This window comes from Lissotriton helveticus, chromosome 7 (assembly GCF_964261635.1).
Source record: "Lissotriton helveticus chromosome 7, aLisHel1.1, whole genome shotgun sequence".
Taxonomy (NCBI): Eukaryota; Metazoa; Chordata; class Amphibia; order Caudata; family Salamandridae; genus Lissotriton; species Lissotriton helveticus.
In genome coordinates this window covers 552,489,744-552,509,230 of record NC_136068.1, presented here as the reverse complement: position 1 = coordinate 552,509,230, position 19,487 = coordinate 552,489,744, and the positions used below count along the sequence as shown (strand labels likewise).

Below are 19,487 nucleotides of genomic sequence, written 5' to 3'. Positions count from 1 at the left end.
TGAGAGTTTGCTGTTTCTCCGGCTGAGCTCCCTATCTCCCCACAGCACAGAGGAGTGATGTTATCAAATAGCCAGCCAGCCCTACTGAATGATCCCTTTGTGGGGTTGGATCATTAAATCTAGTCAGCAAAGGTAGCATTCTGATTGGCCAGCCAAAACTCAACATCTCACACTGGCTGCCAATTAAATTGACAACCATCTCTCTGAAACTGGTTTGGATAGTTTCCCAGTGTTCTCTTTACATAATTTTACATAAACAATACTGTGACACATTGCAAATTGATATTGTCTACGCGAATTAATTAATGCCTGAATTGTTGTGATTTACAGAATCTTGTATATTTCTGTGCATTATATCCAGTTAACTGAGGCCCTCAAAGTTAATATTTAATGAATCATAAAACATGCTAAACATACAAACTGAGGTAAACAAGATATTCTTACTTGCCAAGGTTGAAAATCAGGGTACTCTGCACACGTCTTGTTAGCAAATGGTCCATTCATAGGAACACAAGATTTCAAATCATGCAGCGCCTGTGCTAAGGCATAGATGGAATTGTAAGCCTTGTAGGAATATCTGAAGTTATTCACATCATAAACAGAAACATCAAGAGTTTCAACTTTTTCTGTTTGGGTACAAATCCTCTTTCCATTTGTCTTATTTCCAGTGACTGTTGTATTTATATCATCCTGCCATTGACAGTTAAAGGAATGTTCCCAAAACTGCTTCATGTAGATATCATTGGGAAACTTAGATGGATGGATGCTATACAAAAACTCCTTAAACATTGGAATCTGTCCACTGTACAATCCATATCCCACTGTGCCATGTAGAGTCTGCCATAACTCTTTCAAAGAAAATACTGGAGAAGGGAACCAATTTGTGTTTGCAATATAGACTTTCCCGACAATATTCTGTGCAGAGACTTCTTTCAAAAATGGGATCATCTGAGGAGCAAAGGTGAAACACACTATGACCCTTGCTGTTGACTGTCGTATTGCATCAACAGCAAGTGATACTGACTTTGATGTTGCCGATGTAGCTATTAATTGAACAAATTCAATACAGATGCCACTCTTCGGAGCATGTAGCATTAGATTTTGAATATTTTCAACTCCAAAGTCATTGTCTGAGGCCAGAATTCCTATCCAGGTCCAGCCAAAGTACAGTAACAGCTCAATGAAAGCAGGGGCCACATAATTCCCATTAGCAGTCATTCGGAGAAAAGATGGAAACTGCACTTTATCACTCAGTGCAGCTAGTCCTGCGCCATAGCTTACCTAAAATGGAGAAAAACACATATGAGTTATTATGAATATTTAACTTATTTCCAGCTGCGGGTCGTGCAGGTGAGAGTAGTGGGGCTGGGTGGGAGGGGGACTTTCGACAGATGTGAAGATTATTTATTTAATTTTCTCTTGTCGTCATCTGTAGGAATCCAAAGCACCCAGCCCCATTTCTCTTACCTGCACGGACCGCGACTGCTTATTTCATATTTGTACGTTGGTCAACTATTGTCTTTTTGTACATAATATTGAGATTAACTTGTAACAATGACCCTGCACAAATGAGCTATGTTGAGATGAACGTGATGGCAGGAAAGATGCATTGAGGATTAAAAAATGCTTCATGCTCTTTTGAGACATGTTGGATTTGTGCAAGTGGATTTTGGATTCCTAAATATCACAAGGAAAAGAAGTAAGAATTACAATGATTATTTTTGGGTATTCCCATAAAATATAGAGTCATGAGGTCTGTACAATGTACGTGATTGTGCCATGGTATTATTATGAGTAATATGAAGAAATGATAAGATGCTGGGCTAGAAGATCATAACATATAGAAAGAGACCCCATTCCCCTGAGCAAGTGGTCCATGTACATCAAAACACTTGCTAGCTGTAGCATGCAAACACCAACAAATGGTGTCTGAGATAGGAGCAGTGTAGTTCAAATGAGAACTAATTAAGCCCATATCAAGCAAATAATAGCAAAAGGGTTACACCGTGTAGACACAGGAAACTGTGGTTTTGTTAGAACTAAGGACTAAAGTTGGAAGGATCATTTAATTGGCTTTCAAAGACATTAACTGTATATATGAACTGTGCAACTGTAAATATTAGGATATCTGTTCATCATGAAAAGACATTAAATAATAGAACTTAAAGAATGTCAAAAATTTTGAGAGAATTTTAACATTTTCTTCTTTGTTTTCAGATAAAGTATAGTAAATATACTAGTATTATAATTAAAGGAAGTTGAAACAGAATCATTAATTTGAATGCAAAATTAGTAGATGTTATATTATGATTTTATTGTTGTAATTACTTGCCTCCCAACAAAAATGAATTGTAATATTGTGAGTTATTGAACATAGCTCCCATGTCTAGCAATGCTTAATGAGTTATCAAATTCCTGCAAAGGTTTGATACATAAACTTAATTTCATGGTTGAAAATCTTGGGGCAGATTTATGTTGGGAATGTGCCACGTTTGCGTCACGCAACTGCGGCGTAAACGTGGCACATCCCTATGACCCATTTACAACGTGACGCATCTAGGCAGATGCGTCACGTTGTAAAGCCCTGCGCCACTTGTGGGCGTTCCGGCGCAGGGTGGGCGTTCCGGGGCAGGTGCGCCTCGCAAAAGTGGCTGAGTGAAATCTATAAGATTTCACTCAGTCACTTTCAGGCCAATGCTGCGTCAAAACCCTGCGCCTGCTTGAAGCAGGCGTAGGTCTTGACGCAGCATTGTAAAGATGGGGCACCCCCGAGCCTTGCTGGAGCTGCGTCGCGCTTGTGACGCAACTCCAGCAATGCGCCGCCTTTAAGGCACAGATGCGTCACGCATCTGTGCTGTTTTTGCCCCATGGTGCGCCGCATTGTAAATGCGGCGCACCATGGGTGGCGGAGCAGCGGCGCAAAATAACTGGCGCATCCCTGGGGATGCACCAGTTATCATAAATCTGCCCCTATGAAACTAGGCTCTCCCCTGTTGGTTAATAACCGGGTATTGAATTATCAGCACATGACTTTTGTAAAACTTGCACAACAGCAGTAACTGATACCCATACTTTTGAAGCATCGGCAGAAGTGTTGTATTCTGATACAATAGACAGCCTAACTTTGATGTTTACATCTATCTGCCACAAGCTACATTAAATAAGTTCCCTGATTAATGTCAGCAGTATACCTTGCTCTTATTCCAGGCAGCAATCCCACTGCACATATCATCAAGTTAGGCAAGTAACAAGGTGGGAATCCTTTCATTTTATAGAGAGGTGCTGCTAATCTAAGACAGTTGATCACTTTCACTTACATATCCTTTGACCACGGTTTGTCAAAGAGCTATCAACTTTCCAAGGGTGATTGTCTTTTCTAACAGCAGCATTTCCAATCAATCGTTTTGGTCCGGGGTTGACACACATCATGATATGTGGAACTATTGGGGCATGGTTTCATTGCCAGACGTCAGAGTCTTTCCTGCCCCCTTGTTGTGAAGACTCTCATCCCTTCCTTGACTTGGACAGACAACCCCAAAGTCTGGCCATTTAGAGACCAATCATGGATGTTATTGCAAAATGTATTATGAATAACTGTGCTCCTCACCTCGAGATTTTTAATCTTACCCGTATGAAACACGTCCATCTACACTGGTTTTCTTCCCAGTATCCCTCCCACAGGAAAGCACTTCCATTCACCACTTAGCAACTAGACACCTTCACCACCGAATTCAACAGTAGACTGTTTAAGGTATTTAAGGGGAGTATCTCAAGGGAACCTTAAAAGCACCTTCTGTTGACAACATCCCCATCCTACTGTAAAACGATGTTAACCACAAGGTCAAATGTGCTGTGGAAGATGAATGTATTCAGGATCAAGAAAAGTTCACTTGATTTGAATTTTAGTGATTTACTTTACAATGAGAACAATGTCAACCAAAGTTGAGAGAATATCATTGAATGTCAACAATCTAGCACTTTTCAACAACTAATTTCTCACATACCTTGTTACTGATCTAGTAATTTATTAAGCAAAATACATTTTGCTTAATATTGTTTATTCTGCTAACCTGTGATTGAAATTAACTGACCCATAGGGCAGAACAATACCCACACAAAATATGTATATAGTATATCGCACACACTACACATTGCACTGACATGTCCAAAATGTCTTTCTTGGTGCACCTAATATCATTTCATATAACCCAAACATCCTGTGAGATACTTTGCAAGCATCCAATAAATCATATATATGCCATTTTGTTGGCTAATAAGTGACACACATCAGTACTAACCACAACACAATAGAACAACTAACACATCCAAACTCGCACAGATACCATATGCTGAGTATCAATTTACTTGCAATAGCACCAACTCACCAAGACGTCACAAACATGTAACAGCCAAGAAAACATATTATAAATAAAACACCACAAGCGTTTCATATATGAAAAATATGCCATAGAACTTGACATCTCTATACACACAATAGCATATATATAACACAGCATGCCACACCAACCAACAACAAACCATATATAACAGATCTTATAGCATGAAGCTAAAACATGCTGGATAGGACATTAAATATTGACTACAGTACCTTCCATGCCCACTAAAAGTACTCACATAAGACCACACAAGGCAACACTACAGCAAAACAAACCAGGCAGCACCTACGGTTTACCAAGATCTCTAGATACACAGTAGCCCTTAAATCCTACCCACAATTATGGAAATATCATTACAAACAATAACAGAACTACAACAGAAAGAATGACATTGTTGCTCATAAACTTAACTAAAGTCTGGAGTATTGTGGATATTTTGGTATTGCATTGTAATGGAAGACTAACTAAAGGAAGCAGAGCTGTTGGAGCAATATAGAGAGAAGGAGGTGCTAGAATGGTGCTGGTGGTCAGCGGAAGCTGCTAAGGAGTAAGGGTATAAGTTGGGCAATATGGAGGAAGTTGCTTTTTTTCAGGAGGCACAAAAATAGAAGAAGGTACAGGCCACAGCCTTAAGATCAGGATAGAAGACTGAACATACATAGGGGTATATACAGAGGTATCCAAGCTACTACATAGAGTGTCAGGGCCAAGTAGGAGTCCAAGGAGGAGGAATATGAACTGGCTAAATAAACTGGCTCAGAGACCACCTGTTCCTGTAACAATCTAAATTGGCCTCATATATGCCAATGTTTTTTTTGCAAATGTATCCAGAGCGATGTGTAGCACCTTTTAAAAACATGGATGTGATCAGAAAGGCCCACATTACATTTGGGGGATTAGCTTGGAAGTGGTACATTGAGGGAGTTTAGATAACACCTGTCAAAGGGTGCAGAATGTAAATGGGGTTAGATAACAACTTATGCCTGTGTGCATGGCTCACACTAGACAGGCTTCAATAGTTTTGAAAGCGAGTAGTTTGTTGGTGGTGTTTTGGCTCTTTCAGGTCCATCCTACCAATGTGGTGTGGGGTCTATGGTTGGAGGACAGCCAGGAAATGGTGGAACTTGCAGGCCGTTAAACAGAGGCTCTTGTTGCAGGTAGTTTTGCAGATTTTGATAGAGGTACTTCAAATATGCTGTGTGGTTCCCAATTACATAGTGCAGTGTTAATGTTGGGGGATCAAAGGTTGTGAAGAGGAGGTTGGGTGACATAACCAAGGAGGTGGGGGAACAGGCACCCAAGAGTCCATGAGAAAATGCTTGTTATCAATGAACCCGGAAATAGTATGGTACTGGTTGCAGTGGTATGGTCAAAGATGGGAAGCACAGATATTGCTGAAAGGTTTTATAGGGGGTTTCGGTTTCGGTATGAAGGGCTACGATTAAGGCAGTGGGTGGAGAACTTGAAATCTACAAAGGAACACCCAGCGGTGGTATGAAAGAGATATCGAAAGGTAGAATTGTGGGAACATTTACTGGAAGGCCTCTGGACGAATGTATGATATTATAATACAAACATTTACAACGCATGCCTTTACAATGCAGTTTTTACATCGCAACATCCATTACAACACATGATATTACATTACATGCCATCACAAACCATTTTTAGAAGCTACATTTACAATGCATTCCATTACAATACGTACCATTACAACGCAGACCATTACAAAGCATACCATTACAATGCATATTACTTTTAGGGCAACAGTAGGGTAAGTTAAGGATAGTGCAGGGGTAAAAATTACTATTCCGTCTCCAGTGAGTGCAACTGTAGGGTAAGTGTTGGATAGTGTAGGGGTAAAAATTACTATTCCCACTCCAGTGAGTGCAACAGTAGTGTAAGTGGTGGATAGAGTAGGGGTAAAAAATACTATTCTCACTCCATGGAGTGCAACAGGAGGGTAGGTGTTGGATAGTGTAGGTGTAAAAATTACTATTCCCCATTACTTACCTTATATTGAGTTGTAATGGCATGTGTTGTAGTGGCATGCGTTGTAGTGACATGCGATGTAATGGCTGCATTGTAATGGTATGTGATGTAAAGGATGTTGCATTGTAATGACTGCATTGTAAAGGTAGTGCGATGTAATGACTGCATTGTAAAGGTTGTTTCCCCTTTGGACAGGCATTTTTTAAATAAAACTGCTGTTTATTAAAAGATTTTATACATGCTTCGAGAAGAGGGTCCCGAGTCAGGTCATGTTCCGTTGCAACTGAACAGCTAAATAATATGCCTTATATTCCAGTTCCCCCAATCTATTACCAACCAGAGCAGTATGTCCAGGGCCACCTGGTGTCTACTTGCTGCCCAGATCAGACCAGACAACCAGGTGTTGAACTCATGGAACTAAGGTCCTCACAGTATCAAAGGGAGGTTGGTGAACTGGTAGAGAAGTTGTGGAAGAGCCACCATTTGGATAAAGCTATTTGGCCCAGCAGGGACAATCCCATAACCGGAAAGTCAAAGAAAGGCAAAGAGATGTCACCCATCTGTCCAATTTTCCTTCACAGAAATGAGCCCTTGTCCAATGGGTCACCCTCTCACTTAGGGAGGAAGATGCCTGCCTCCTATGCCATCTCCTATGCTGTCTTGTATGTAAATGCTAGGCTCTTGATGAGGTCAGCCCAGAAACTTTGATAGAATTCTAGCCAAAGTCGGCAAATGGAACATTCAGATGTAGTAGGAGGAGCAGGTGTTGGGTTTTGTTTGGCATGTACAATGGTCAATGAAAAGTAGTCAGCGGTACGGACAATCAGCTGGATAGGATAGCATTTCTGGAGTTTTTTCCATTAGTGGAGGCAAGGGTATTGTTGGGGGAGATGTTTGCAAATAAGAAATTACTGTTTAATGTGGACAGCCTGGCTCTAGTGCGCATAATGAATATACAGTTGGCAAAAGAGTCGAAGGTTCTGCAGCTATTGAGAGGTATTGTTTTGAAGTACCAGCAGTACAATATGATTTTCAGAGCAACCCATTTCTGAGAATTGACAATGAAATTGAGGATGCGTTATCCCGTCACAGTGGAGGAAGCTATATGGGCTTGAATCAGGAGCAGATTAGGAGAAAACACTGATACAACGGGAACTGTGGGAGATAGTTGCTTGAAGATACTGGAGATGATACAGGTGTCACTAGTGCTGTTGACTTAGAAGGCATATGCTCAGATGGGGAAAGAGTTTGAGGAAGGGGGACGGAGGAGAGAGAGAGGAATGTCATAATGGATGTGATTGAAAAGGGGTTGGTGCTGATCACTATTGTGGGTAAGTTATAGGTAATTGCTTTTTTGGGAAAATTGTTGTGGGGCTATGCACCCTGCACAGATAAGATGTGACACAGGTTGTTGGAGGACTGAGTGTGCGAGAAGGGGAATGATGAAAAGGGGAGGAGGCCCCTCAAGTGGTTGATACTGCATGGTTTTGGGATTACTTCCGGCAATATGTGTTGACAGTCTTGAATGCATTTGGTTTTCATTGTTGATGGTGTGGCTGTTCTTCAAGGCTTTCTGGGTGTCTGAATGGCAGGACGTGAAGAATGTTGGGGGGTGTAAATGGAGGATGTGGTAGCAACAGGGGAGGGAGTAGATATTATGTTGCAGAGGTAAAAAACAAACCAGTGGCAGCAAGGGAGTAAAGAGGTACTGCCGAGTTATCCAGTGTGGCAACTGTGCCCACTGCATTCATGGTGGTAATATTTGAACATTAACAATTGGGTGGTCAGATGTAGTTACCGCCATAAGGACGTGGCCAGAATAACTTCTTTCCAGTTACTGGCAGTGCTGCAGAAAGCGTTGAAGGAACTGGGCCTAACAGTGGAGGATTATGGGATGCACTCCTTTAGGATGGGGCAGCGACAGAGGCAGGTAACCATGCCTCATCTGCATTCTGCATCAGGAGCTTGAGGAGGTGGTTTTCTGTTTGCTACAGGACATATATATATATATATATATTGGGGAGATAGTCCACGTCAGGCGCCTCTCTTGGCTGGGCAGCAGGGAAAAAAACCTAAAGGGAGATATTGTTGTAATTAATTTTAGGAACCCAGAGGCAGTTAGATGTATATTAGCTGGGTCATCTGGGAATCTGAACACTGCCATAGTCCCATACGATCTAACCTACTTTTATCCAAGATCGCATGCGACCCCCCTTCTTTTCCCCGGAGGGTTAGTAGACCCTCACCGCACCAAGAATGTGTATATGCCTTCCTACAATAGCCACACGGGCCGTTTGTTCAGGCCCTTGCCTACTGGGAACACCTCGGGGTGGAACATAGTCCCTGTTAGTGGCCGCAGTGTGCCTCCAGGGGGGATGGATTACTCGTATGGGAAGAGGAGAATGGAGCATTTGATCCCCTTTACCCCACTGGAAACTTCTAACAGATATGGTGTCCTTTCCTGCTTCGACGGCTGTGATTGACTTCCCGCCTCCATTATTCCTCCTCTAACTAGTTCAAGGGTGGGTAAAGGGGAGCTAGCTCGGGAGGACACTCAGAGTGGGATTAGGTTGACATTTACACTCTCTCAATCTAGCACTGCCCCCTCCATTTTACACGAGGCCAACCTCCCCAAACCTAGCCACGATACCTCTAAGGGACAGATGAGCCCTGAAGTAGGTGACCCAACTGTAGAACCTGTTACATTTTCTAACCAGTCAATTGACCCATTGACCTGAAAAAGCAGATATCTAGCGCTCCTATCATGGAACGTGGCGGGTTTGGTTTCAAAATTAGATAACACTGACTGGTATGATTTTGTGGATACTTTTGGTATCTGCATATTCCAAGAAACATGGGCCACGACTATCCACCATAGAATGGGTTTTGTTACCTACGCAGAACTTGCAATAAAGGGTGCTAGAGGTAGACCATCTGGTGGCCTGACTATATGGGTGGGTGTCCACCTTGGGTTTACGGTTAAAAGGATTAATACTAATAGCCGCGACATATTATGCATTCTTCTAGCTCGCCCAAACACACCCAAAATAGCAATCATTAATATCTATTTACGCCCTGTTCGTGGGGGAGGGATATCACAGACTTTAGAGTCTCTAACCGATCTACTGAATAGCCTCCCTAGCGAGACTAAGGTGCTAATAGGGGGAGACTTCAATTGCCACTACGAGCCACTTGGGGGGGTTACTCAGATATCGTCAGATGAGGATGACGCCTGCCAGATTCCAGTTCCTAATGTCTATCAAACCAAATCCTGGTCACCTATGGTTATGCAGCTTACATCTTTGACGTATACATTCTCACTTAGAGCATGTAATGGTCGCTTTCCGGGGGATAGCCCAGGAAAGAGTACTTATAATGGAATGGGCCATTCATCAATAATTGATTATTTTATGGCTAGTTTGTCCTTACGGCCACTGATCCGTCAATTCCAAGTACATGATCGCTCGGAAAGTGATCATAACCCTTTGGTGGTGTACTTGGATCTGCCACATTCTGATTGGGTGTATCAAGAGGCTGACATGGTCTCCAGCAATATCAGGATTACCCAGGGTGGTAAAAGAATCCGCTGGGCCTCTATTAAGTCTTCACCAGAAATCTTGGCTTCGATGTACAAAAGTGTAATTCCTCAGCTAGAGCGGTTGTCAGCACTGTATGAGACCGTCCCAAATTATGTTGAAGGCGCTAAAATCTTAGAAATACACAAAGAATTAATGTCGGCCCTGGCGGGCGGTTTTTACAAACCCTCCAAGCAGAGCCAATTGCAGCCACGGGATTCCAATCCCTGGTATAACCAGTCATGTAGGAGGGCGAAAACTACTCTAGTATCCGCTCTCAAAACAGGCAGTAGGACTTCCATCATGATTGCAAGGAAGGCCTATAAGGATCTCCTGTTTCATGCAAAATCTGAATGGGAAATCAAGAGATGGTACGCAATCAAACAGGCATTAATTGCGAAAGATGCCCGAACCTTTTGGAATTTTGTCCATACTGGGAAGGTAGAGGGCAAGTCCATGATCGATCCTAATATTGCTGAGGAAGCCTGGTGTGCTTACTTTAGAGATCTTTATTCTAGTCCCGCTTCCCTAAACAATGATTTATCAAGTTTTCCCCTGAGGATGGATCCAAGTTGGCACCCTCCTTTATTTACCTTGTCGGAAGTGACATTAGCGGTACTAGCACTGAAATCTAATAAGGCCCCGGGGTTGGATAGGATTCCCGGTGATCTCTACAGAGATGAGTTGAAGATATGGGTTCCTTACTTGACTGTCCTATTTAACGCCATCTTGGACGGACAAGAACTCCCTAGTACTTGGTTGGGGGCCGAAATCATCCCGGTTTACAAAAAGGGCTCCCCTCTGGCACCATCAAACTATAGGCCAATTAGCCTTATTGATGTTACCCAAAAAATCTATGCCAGACTTCTTTTACAACGCCTACAGGATTGGATCACAGAGAACAACATTCTCTCCCACCTGCAAGCAGGGTTTAGAGCCAAAACATCGACTATTGACCAACTACTACGGCTCTAGGTACTTTACTGGAAGCATGTGGTCCTGGAAGGGGGCAGCCTGTATCTTACGTTTGTGGACCTCAAATCCGCCTTTGATATGGTGGATAGGAACCAACTGTGGAGTATACTAACTAATATGGGGATTCCTTCTTACCTGTGCCATCAATTTAAAAGACTCCACGAAGGAACCTTTGCGAAGGTACGCTATGGTAAATCTGGTCAGCTGACAGGAGCATTCCCAATCGAGAAGGGAGTCAGGCATGGGTGTGTACTCGCCCCTACCCTATTTTCTCTCTTTTTAAATGGCCTTGTAGATGATTTGACTAGCGCAAATAATATTGATGCCCCCAACCTAGCTGGCGGTAAATTTCCTGCACTAATGTTTGCGGACGACACCCTGCTGCTTTCAAAAACACCAATGGGGATGCAGCGGGTATTAGACCAATTTACCGAATTCTGTAAGAAAAGGAATTTGGTGATTAACATAGACAAAACAAAGTACATGGTGTTTAATGCCAGCACAATTAATTGCCCTCACCCGAAAATGGATGGACGACTCCTGGAAAGGGTAAACAATTTTGTCTACCTAGGTCTGACACTGAATGACAAAATGGGGTGGGACACCCAAATGTCTAGGGCTAATTTAGGGCTTTCACAGTCCGCGGGGGGAATCTTAAGAGTGCCGAAATCTTGCGTGCACAAACTTGTGAGTGCACCGCTAGAAATTTATAAGGTTCAAGCCAGATCTTCCACTCTCTATGGAGCGGAACTCTGGGGGCACCGACCAGCAAGCGAGATCAGTGTAACTGAGAATAACTTCATTAGACAGTTGCTTTCTTTACCGAAAAATACACCGCTAATTCCACTCAGGCTGGACCTAAACTTGAGGCCAATTGCAGAAGTAATTGCCTCTCGTCCACTGCTCTATTGGCGAAGATTGTGGAGTGTCCCGTAGCTTGAGAGCTATAGAAAAGAACTGAAGATCGTGATGGCCTGTCCGGGTGCAGGCAGGATACAGTGGTTATCATTCATAAGGGGGCAGGCGTCCAGGATTGGCATGGAGAACCTGTGGTCCAATCCGGAGGCCGCATGCCAAGTTACTTCGAGGCAAACCCTGGCAGAGACCATAAAACATCATAATATACAGGAAGCTCTCCAATCAGCCAGGCCCTCCAGCCTTACCGATAGCTTCTTAGATCTCAAGAATGTTTATAGCTTTGAGAAGGAATTAGATATGATTGAACCGGTTCTAGCAAAGAAACTGTATTTACAGTTCAGATACGGCACACTGCCTCTGCACTCATACACAGATAAATGGAAAGAGGGTCCAGCTCGCCCCTGCCCAGGTTGTGAGGACCCTAATGAGACCTTAATGCATGTGATCCTGTTCTGTCCCGCTTACTCCAACAGTAGAAAGAAATGGATTGTACAGCTATGTTTGAACCTGGGAGTTAGGAATTATCTAGAGTTTTTTAGAATTTTAAAATCCGATACTAATGCACTAATAGTTACAGCTATTGCTAAATTCCTGTTTTCTATGTGGTTAATAAGACGGAGAATGTTTCGGAAGCAACAAGGCTCCCTGGGTTGTTGTTAGATAACCGTCCCAGGAAAACTTTGGGCTTCTATTGTATTTTAGCTTTTAATTTGTTCATATATAAATTATTGTCTTAAGTATTTTAACGGGACTCCACAACCATATGGAAACCTATGGACTGCGTATATGAAATAGGATGTAACATGTGTATTATTTTATTACTTCAAATGTGCTTTTTTTTACTTGTTGTACTTTTATGGTTCATAAACAAACCGAAATAAAGTTTAGAATGAATATATATATATATATATATATATATATATATATATATATATATATATATATATATATATATATATATATATATATATATATATATATATGCAGAGGAGGCAAGAGAGTTTGTGAATGGATGGTTTATTTGTTTTCTTCTAGTTGTTTTCTAGGTTCAGGTCCTGGTCCCAGATCGGGTGATATAACCATTTGGGATTGAAGGCACTCTTTTTTAAAGTGGGGAGAGAGGCAGACAATGATGAGGTACCGAAAGCAGTTGGGGTTTGATGAAATGTAAATAACGGTTGAGTTGCATGGGAAAAGCAGCATTAAGTGGGAAGAATTCATTCTTCGGTCAAATAGATGTTTGGGCAGTGTCAGTTGTCCCAACATCTTGGTGCTACATCTAGGGGAGAATGACGTGGTCAGGATATGGAGGTTAACCTTGATTAAGATTATGAAGAAGGACTTAAAGGAGGTTAAGAAGTGTTGGTTGACAAATTTGTGCTCTGGACGTAACTGGTTCCCCAGCAATCTTGATGAGAGCTGACAAGCCGGGAGCAGTTGATAAGCTGAAAATAGCTGTGGGCGTTAAAGTGTGGAGTAGATGGTAAATGGCACTGAGTGATCACAAATGGGGGTTGGGGGCATTAAAACTCCACATAGGTTTTTTTTCAGGGTGGCAGGTTTTTTTACACAATGTTTGACGCTTAAAACAAGTTGTACTCTTTGTTGGGGTGAGTGAAGCAGTTTGGGAGGGAGAGTGGGCATTGAAAATCTTAACAATTAAGTAGGCAGGGAAAGCACAATTTACACAGTTAGGGAGCTAAAGAGAGTTCAAGTTTCAGAGGAAGGGTGATTAGACATACATTATAGTTTAGGATGCTTGGGGTGGTATTTAGGGTGGCAGTGTAGTTTATATGCATGTTTAGTGAGCTTAGACTTAGGGTCTGATTATTAGTTTGGTTCATTAGACTGACGAACACGTGGTGGGGAGGAGGTCAGGGACTTCTGCACCAGTGGTCCGACCACTGTATTACAAGTATTGCTGTCGGCCCATTTTGGGACCGCTGCAACCACCAGGGATCTGCTGTCCCTGGCAGTTGTGCAGCAGTGTGAGGCTGCAATATGGTTAGCAGCCCGCTGCGGCCCTGCCAAAACATATTACAAGTTTATGTTTTTTGGTTACGGCTGCCGCTTTAATCTATTTATAAAGGTGAGAAAAGCTATTCCTTCATTATACTATTCCAGCGCCTTATCACGCACACATGTTGGTGGATCCAAAAATAATGATTCACTATGAGACTGACGCTAACAATGTATTAGTATTGCCCTGCATTCTGCTGTCCATTTTATACTTTTCAAAGAGTGAGTACCACCTTAAAAACCAATTCTTTTCATTTGGGGCTGAATATGTGAGATACATGCAAAGTACTTGCAGTAATGTTCCCATTCCAACCTCATATGATTTCTAAAATCTATAATATTATTAAAAGATATTTCAAGGGAGACACATGTGTAAACAAGAATTACCTTTCTTCATAGGAAAGGTGAGTATAAATATTGGCCAGTTTGGGTAAACCTGTTATTCAATTTTCTGAACTAAGGGCCATATAAATGGTCTAGCAACTCCACTTACAGATAATACTTCTCTCAAGATAGTAGGACAGAGTGTTGAACACTGGAATAGGCCATATAAGGTTATGCTAGGAGACCAGATCCTTGTCACTGTCCTCTATTACATGGGAATTAAAATCCCTTGAGAGTATTGAATATATGTATTAGAACAAAAATAGGAAGCTTCAAAGCCTAATTTTACTGTATGTTGCTCAATGAGAGATTGCTTGATAAAGCATCCATTTTAACCTTTCTCAAAAAAAGAGTTAAACAAATGATAGATGTATGACCAAGTTTGTTATTCTACAATTTAAATATGTGCAAAGTTACACTGAACACTCCTTTTACACATGAATATTTTGTAACGTTTTACTGCCTATAAATAGAACATTGTGTAGTTCAAAAGCTTCCATGATTGAACCAGCTATCAAGAGCTTTGGTTAAGGAAATAAGAATGCTCACATTCCAGAGTCAAATTCTAATGGAAAGGAATTAAAAGAGTTTGATCAGAGAGGTAGAATTTCCAGTTTCAACGTTCTGCTGCTTTCAGACAGGGGGTTGCATGCAGCCAGCTCCAGTTAGACATGTGAGTATGAACTATCATTTCATATGTCGGAAGTTTGCAACCGAAAAAATACTTTGAATGATTGGGTCGGGGGACCCAAAGCAGCTGTTACTACTTGCCCAAGGTTTTAGAATGAAGAGTCGCTATGGGCTTATAGTGATTTTTATTAAAGAAAGGGTCTAGACCTGATAGGTACCACTTTTGAATAGTTGCTTTTATGTAGCACAGGGTCCTCAATTTCATATTTTATGAATCCTCCACTTGGAAGTACTCAAACAGGACTAGCACTCACCAACATCCCTCAGCTGTGGGGTTTAGGTGAAACACAACTCAGTAGCACTCTTAGTCTGAAATGGTCAATGTGGTCTATCTTTTGCAACGTTGCAGTTCATCTAGTAAAGCAAAGCTTGAAAGTATTCGTTGTTTCCAATATTTTAATTCCTTAGCATGATATCTATTAATTTCTTCAAATCTTTCTATTCGTAACCACAGACATATGCGTTTCACTCTTCGGTGGAGCACAGCAGGTACTGACTGGCAAACATGTTTGCAACTTAACATTTAAAGACCAGTGCCTTCTTAACTGTTCGTCAAATAGCACACTGCTGCAAGGGTCATTTTATGACTTCATGTGTACAGAAACAGAAAAAGAAAAGGTTTTTTCAGCCTTTTAATAAGATGATCAAGAGGTTTCCCTCAAGAGACCCGCCTTACTTTTTTGCAGAGCTAAAGCCACACCTCATGCAATCATAGTTCCCTGATGCAAAGTTTTGGGCCTCTGAATTTAATGTGAAATAATTAGGGTTTTGTCATTGATGTCAGTAAAATGGCTTGCAGATCTAAATCAGGTTGAACTTGTGATAGCGGAATCTTCATATCTTTCAAGTATTTGTTCTTGGGCCCAATTGTTCCTGGTGACAGAAGTAAGGCTTCAGAAGAGTTTGAGTTCTAATTTGCAACTACATGTTCTTTGTCCTCCTTGTCATCTTTTGCTAGATTTTCCAGAAATGTTTTTCCCACAAATATTTATGACTCCTATTATTGCCTCAGCTTGAATTGCTTCTAAGCATTTTTTTTATTTAACTTGCTCAGCTTTTTTGTTTATCCAGATCTAACACTAGAGAAGAATTACCAATCACTTCTTCTGTTTTAGGGCTTTGTGCACTGCTGGCATGGTCTGGAGTTGAGTATTCTGGATCATTATGTAGTTCAATGGAAATGACTGGCTGTGATTGCAGCTAGTAACCACAACGTGCTTCAGAGGCTATATTAAGTAAAGATTCTAAACTGCCTGTTCAATGAACCTAAGCCACTGCTGATTGAATGTTTGAGAAGGGAACAAATGTTATTTTATGAATTACAGTCTTTGATTTTTTCTACTCCTTTAGCCCAAACACCAATCGTATTAAACATTTGAGTTAGCTTTGGTGGTGACCACTTGTCACCAGGTTTTGAAGAAACTTGAATGTCTAAATTGTATGCTTGCAAGGCTAATACTTTAGATGCTCATTCCAGGGTATTCAGTATTTTTTATCAAACATTAAAGTTTGAGCCTACTCCTGTGTATATAGTTGGGAAACTTGAAATGAACTGAGCATCACTGTCCCTAATAAAGTGCTCTTAGAACTGTGAAAGTACCTCCAATAGCTGAAGATCAGGATAGTCTCTCTTTTTGTGGACCAAACCATTTGCCAGATTGCACTAATCTCTGCAGAGAAAAGGGGGTTATATCATACTTAATTTGCTTTTTTTTTCCAGGTATTCCATTTTTTTCACTAGGTTCCACACAGACGTGTTGGTACCATGATCATAGGCGCACACTTAGTAAAATAAGTAAAACTAACTCAGGAAGTGCCTTTGGTAAAATGGCTACACTGTAACTTAGATAGAGTTAAACTTGATTTCATACCTCTGAAGTATTCCAAATGTGCTTCGTTTCTACTTGCATCCTTTGTAAGAGCCATTATCTGACTGTAAGAGCAGCTCCTCATAGTGAATTAATGTCAGACCGATGGGAAACTTCATGAAAAAGTGGTGTGAGACCAGCCGCTGGGCTTCTGGCCAGATGAAATGTTAACAGCTCACTTTGTGTACTTCAGATTCAACACATGTATTGTGTTTGTGCCTTCATTGTCCCACTCTGGCATGGCAGCTTTCTTTTGTGCAGTGGTTCTTAATCTGTGTGCCGTTGACCCCCAGGGGGCCACTGTGATGGGAGGTATTGTCTGTCAATAACACATTTGCGTCACAATGTGAACAACATAGCAGAGGTGGTGGGACTGAAGAGCGTGTCACAAGTGATTACAAGATGGCCGCCAGTCTTTGAACCTCCTGGATCGGCTCCGGCACTTATTTGGAGACTCGGTTCTGTGTCAGCATATACCAATATCCTGCGTCCAGAATGTGTCATTGGAAGTTTGGCTCCACATTTCCAACTTACTTTCATAAAGTTTACACGTCATGCTGGCATCTTTTTCTTCATGCAGCGTGGGTCTAGTTATGAGGAGACGCAGTTATGTTCCTTCTAATGCACTTGTAAAGGGACTATTTGAGGAGACAAGAAGCTGTGTACCACTTCCTTGCAACCAAGTATGAAGCTTGTATATACTTCACCTACTTTGAAGCCCCTTTTAATACTGAAGGTACTTTGTGTTACTCTATACATTTATTAGCTTTTTTCTTTTTTTTTTTACCTCTGAATTCCAGGCTGTGTTGTGCACAGCGGGAGGGACTTTCAGTTTTGTTATTTTTTATCTAGACTGCTAGTGCTCCTTAGCTACGCTGGCTGATCCCTAGTGTTGCTTTGTCCTTGTGCACTTCTTGGAGCCATATCTGATTTAATTTGATGCCTTCACTGACTATTTTGTGCAATGCACTCACCTTTAAGTGACTTTCTTCATGTGTAGTCATAGTTTTGCGGCTAGACTTTAACATTCCTCCCAGGCAGGCACATTGTTTGGTTACTATAACAAGGCTACTACCTACCTCTTCTTCTCACTACCCGTTTGAACAACATTGATTTCTGTGCTGACAACGCCTCATTGCGCCTTCACAGGTAAGTCTCAGTCCTTCAATGAGCACATCCTTATTAATAGGAAGAATTCCTGCGTGGTCTCTGCGTACACCTTCCTTTATTTGCAGAACTTCAAAGTATCTAGTTAAGGCTCTATTGTTGCCATCCTCTAAAAAGTTCAGTACTCATTGTAAAATTCGTCATCAGGACCTGGACTCAACAAGTCTCTCAGCTCTTATGGAGAGTTGAGTTTGGGTACTCTGCTTCAGCATGGTGTGCTCTGCCTAAAAGCTGTCCACTTCTGTTAATTTACATTTACATTAAGAGACCAAGAAATAATTCTGACTCTCCATCCAAAATGCTGCCTCCTTTTACCATAGAGGATATCATGGAGGAAGTTAGGGCCTTCAAACCCATTGCTATGGGGACTAATGCTTCCCTGATATGCATAGAGGAGAAATGGTCAACTCCCGATCAATGTCTCCACTGATGTTGAGCAAAGGATTAATGTAATAGAGTATTCATTTCCAGACATTTTTAGGTTGACAAATGAAGTTGAGATACTCAATCGGACTATCAAAGATTTAGAGAACAGAAATCAGAGAAACAACTTATGTCTTAGAACTCTAAAGGGCCAAATATGCTTTCTTTTCTGCAAAAGGCTATACCAAGCATTGTTCATCTACCCGCCCGCACTTTATTTAACATTCAGAAAGCCCACCTCCTTGGCCCCAAACCACCCGTTACATCTTCTCATCAAAGATTTAGAGGTATTATCATCCTTTTCTTGCAGCACACTGATTTAATGAATATCCTGTATGCTGCCAAACTGGTGGGGCCGTTCCAATCGTCTGGGAAAAGGGTATACCTTGCGCAAGATGTTTCCAATGCCACGGCATTCAGAAGTAAATGTTTCCTGGATCTTTGTCCTCAACTAAAATTCACCATCATCATATATGGTTTGGCTCAGCCTTGATTTTTTTAAATTGCTTATAAAGACAACTCTTACACTTCCGAAGAACCAGCCAAATGACAACACCGACTTGAGGACATGGAAATTGTTGCCATAGCAAAGACTTAATTGTTAATTTTGCCTGTCATATTTTTATGCTCTATAATGTTCTCTTATATTTAGGTACTGTTGACTTTCGAGTTCTGCTTAACATATAATGTATAGCTTCTCCATTGTCTTTCAACCCAGTGTAACCGTTGTCTTTTGTGTCCTGCTTCTTTATTGTGTGTGCTGTTCCCAGGTCATTTTATCTATGCAGTATACGGTAAGGTGTTCATTATGTTTGTTCTTCTTCCTGTACGTAAAATGTTACACATTATTTTACATCATACAGACCCAGTCTGTATTTGTCTCACTCTGCATTGTTATTAATGTCGTCTCTAATTTGCAGAGTATGCTGTTTTTCCTCCCATGTGTGCCGGAGCCGAGTCTGGCCCTATATTCTTTATGCGATCCACACTCTCCTCATCTGTAGGTAAGGAATTTGTGCAACTAGGGTTGTTTTATCCTGTGTTGCTTTGATGATTCCTCTGTGTTTAGGGAGTCCTCT

At 41.4% G+C, this 19,487-nt stretch overlaps 1 protein-coding gene across 1 annotated transcript in view; it reads right to left on the bottom strand.

Moving 5' to 3' along the window:
* Nucleotides 1–19,487, bottom strand: part of LOC144769172 (extracellular calcium-sensing receptor-like) — a 201,401-nt gene that overhangs the window by 169,547 nt on the left and 12,367 nt on the right. Inside the window, exon 2 of the mRNA XM_078653188.1 lies at nt 445–1,281. Coding sequence (XP_078509314.1) covers nt 445–1,281 — 837 coding nt within the window. The remainder of the gene's footprint in view (nt 1–444; nt 1,282–19,487) is intronic.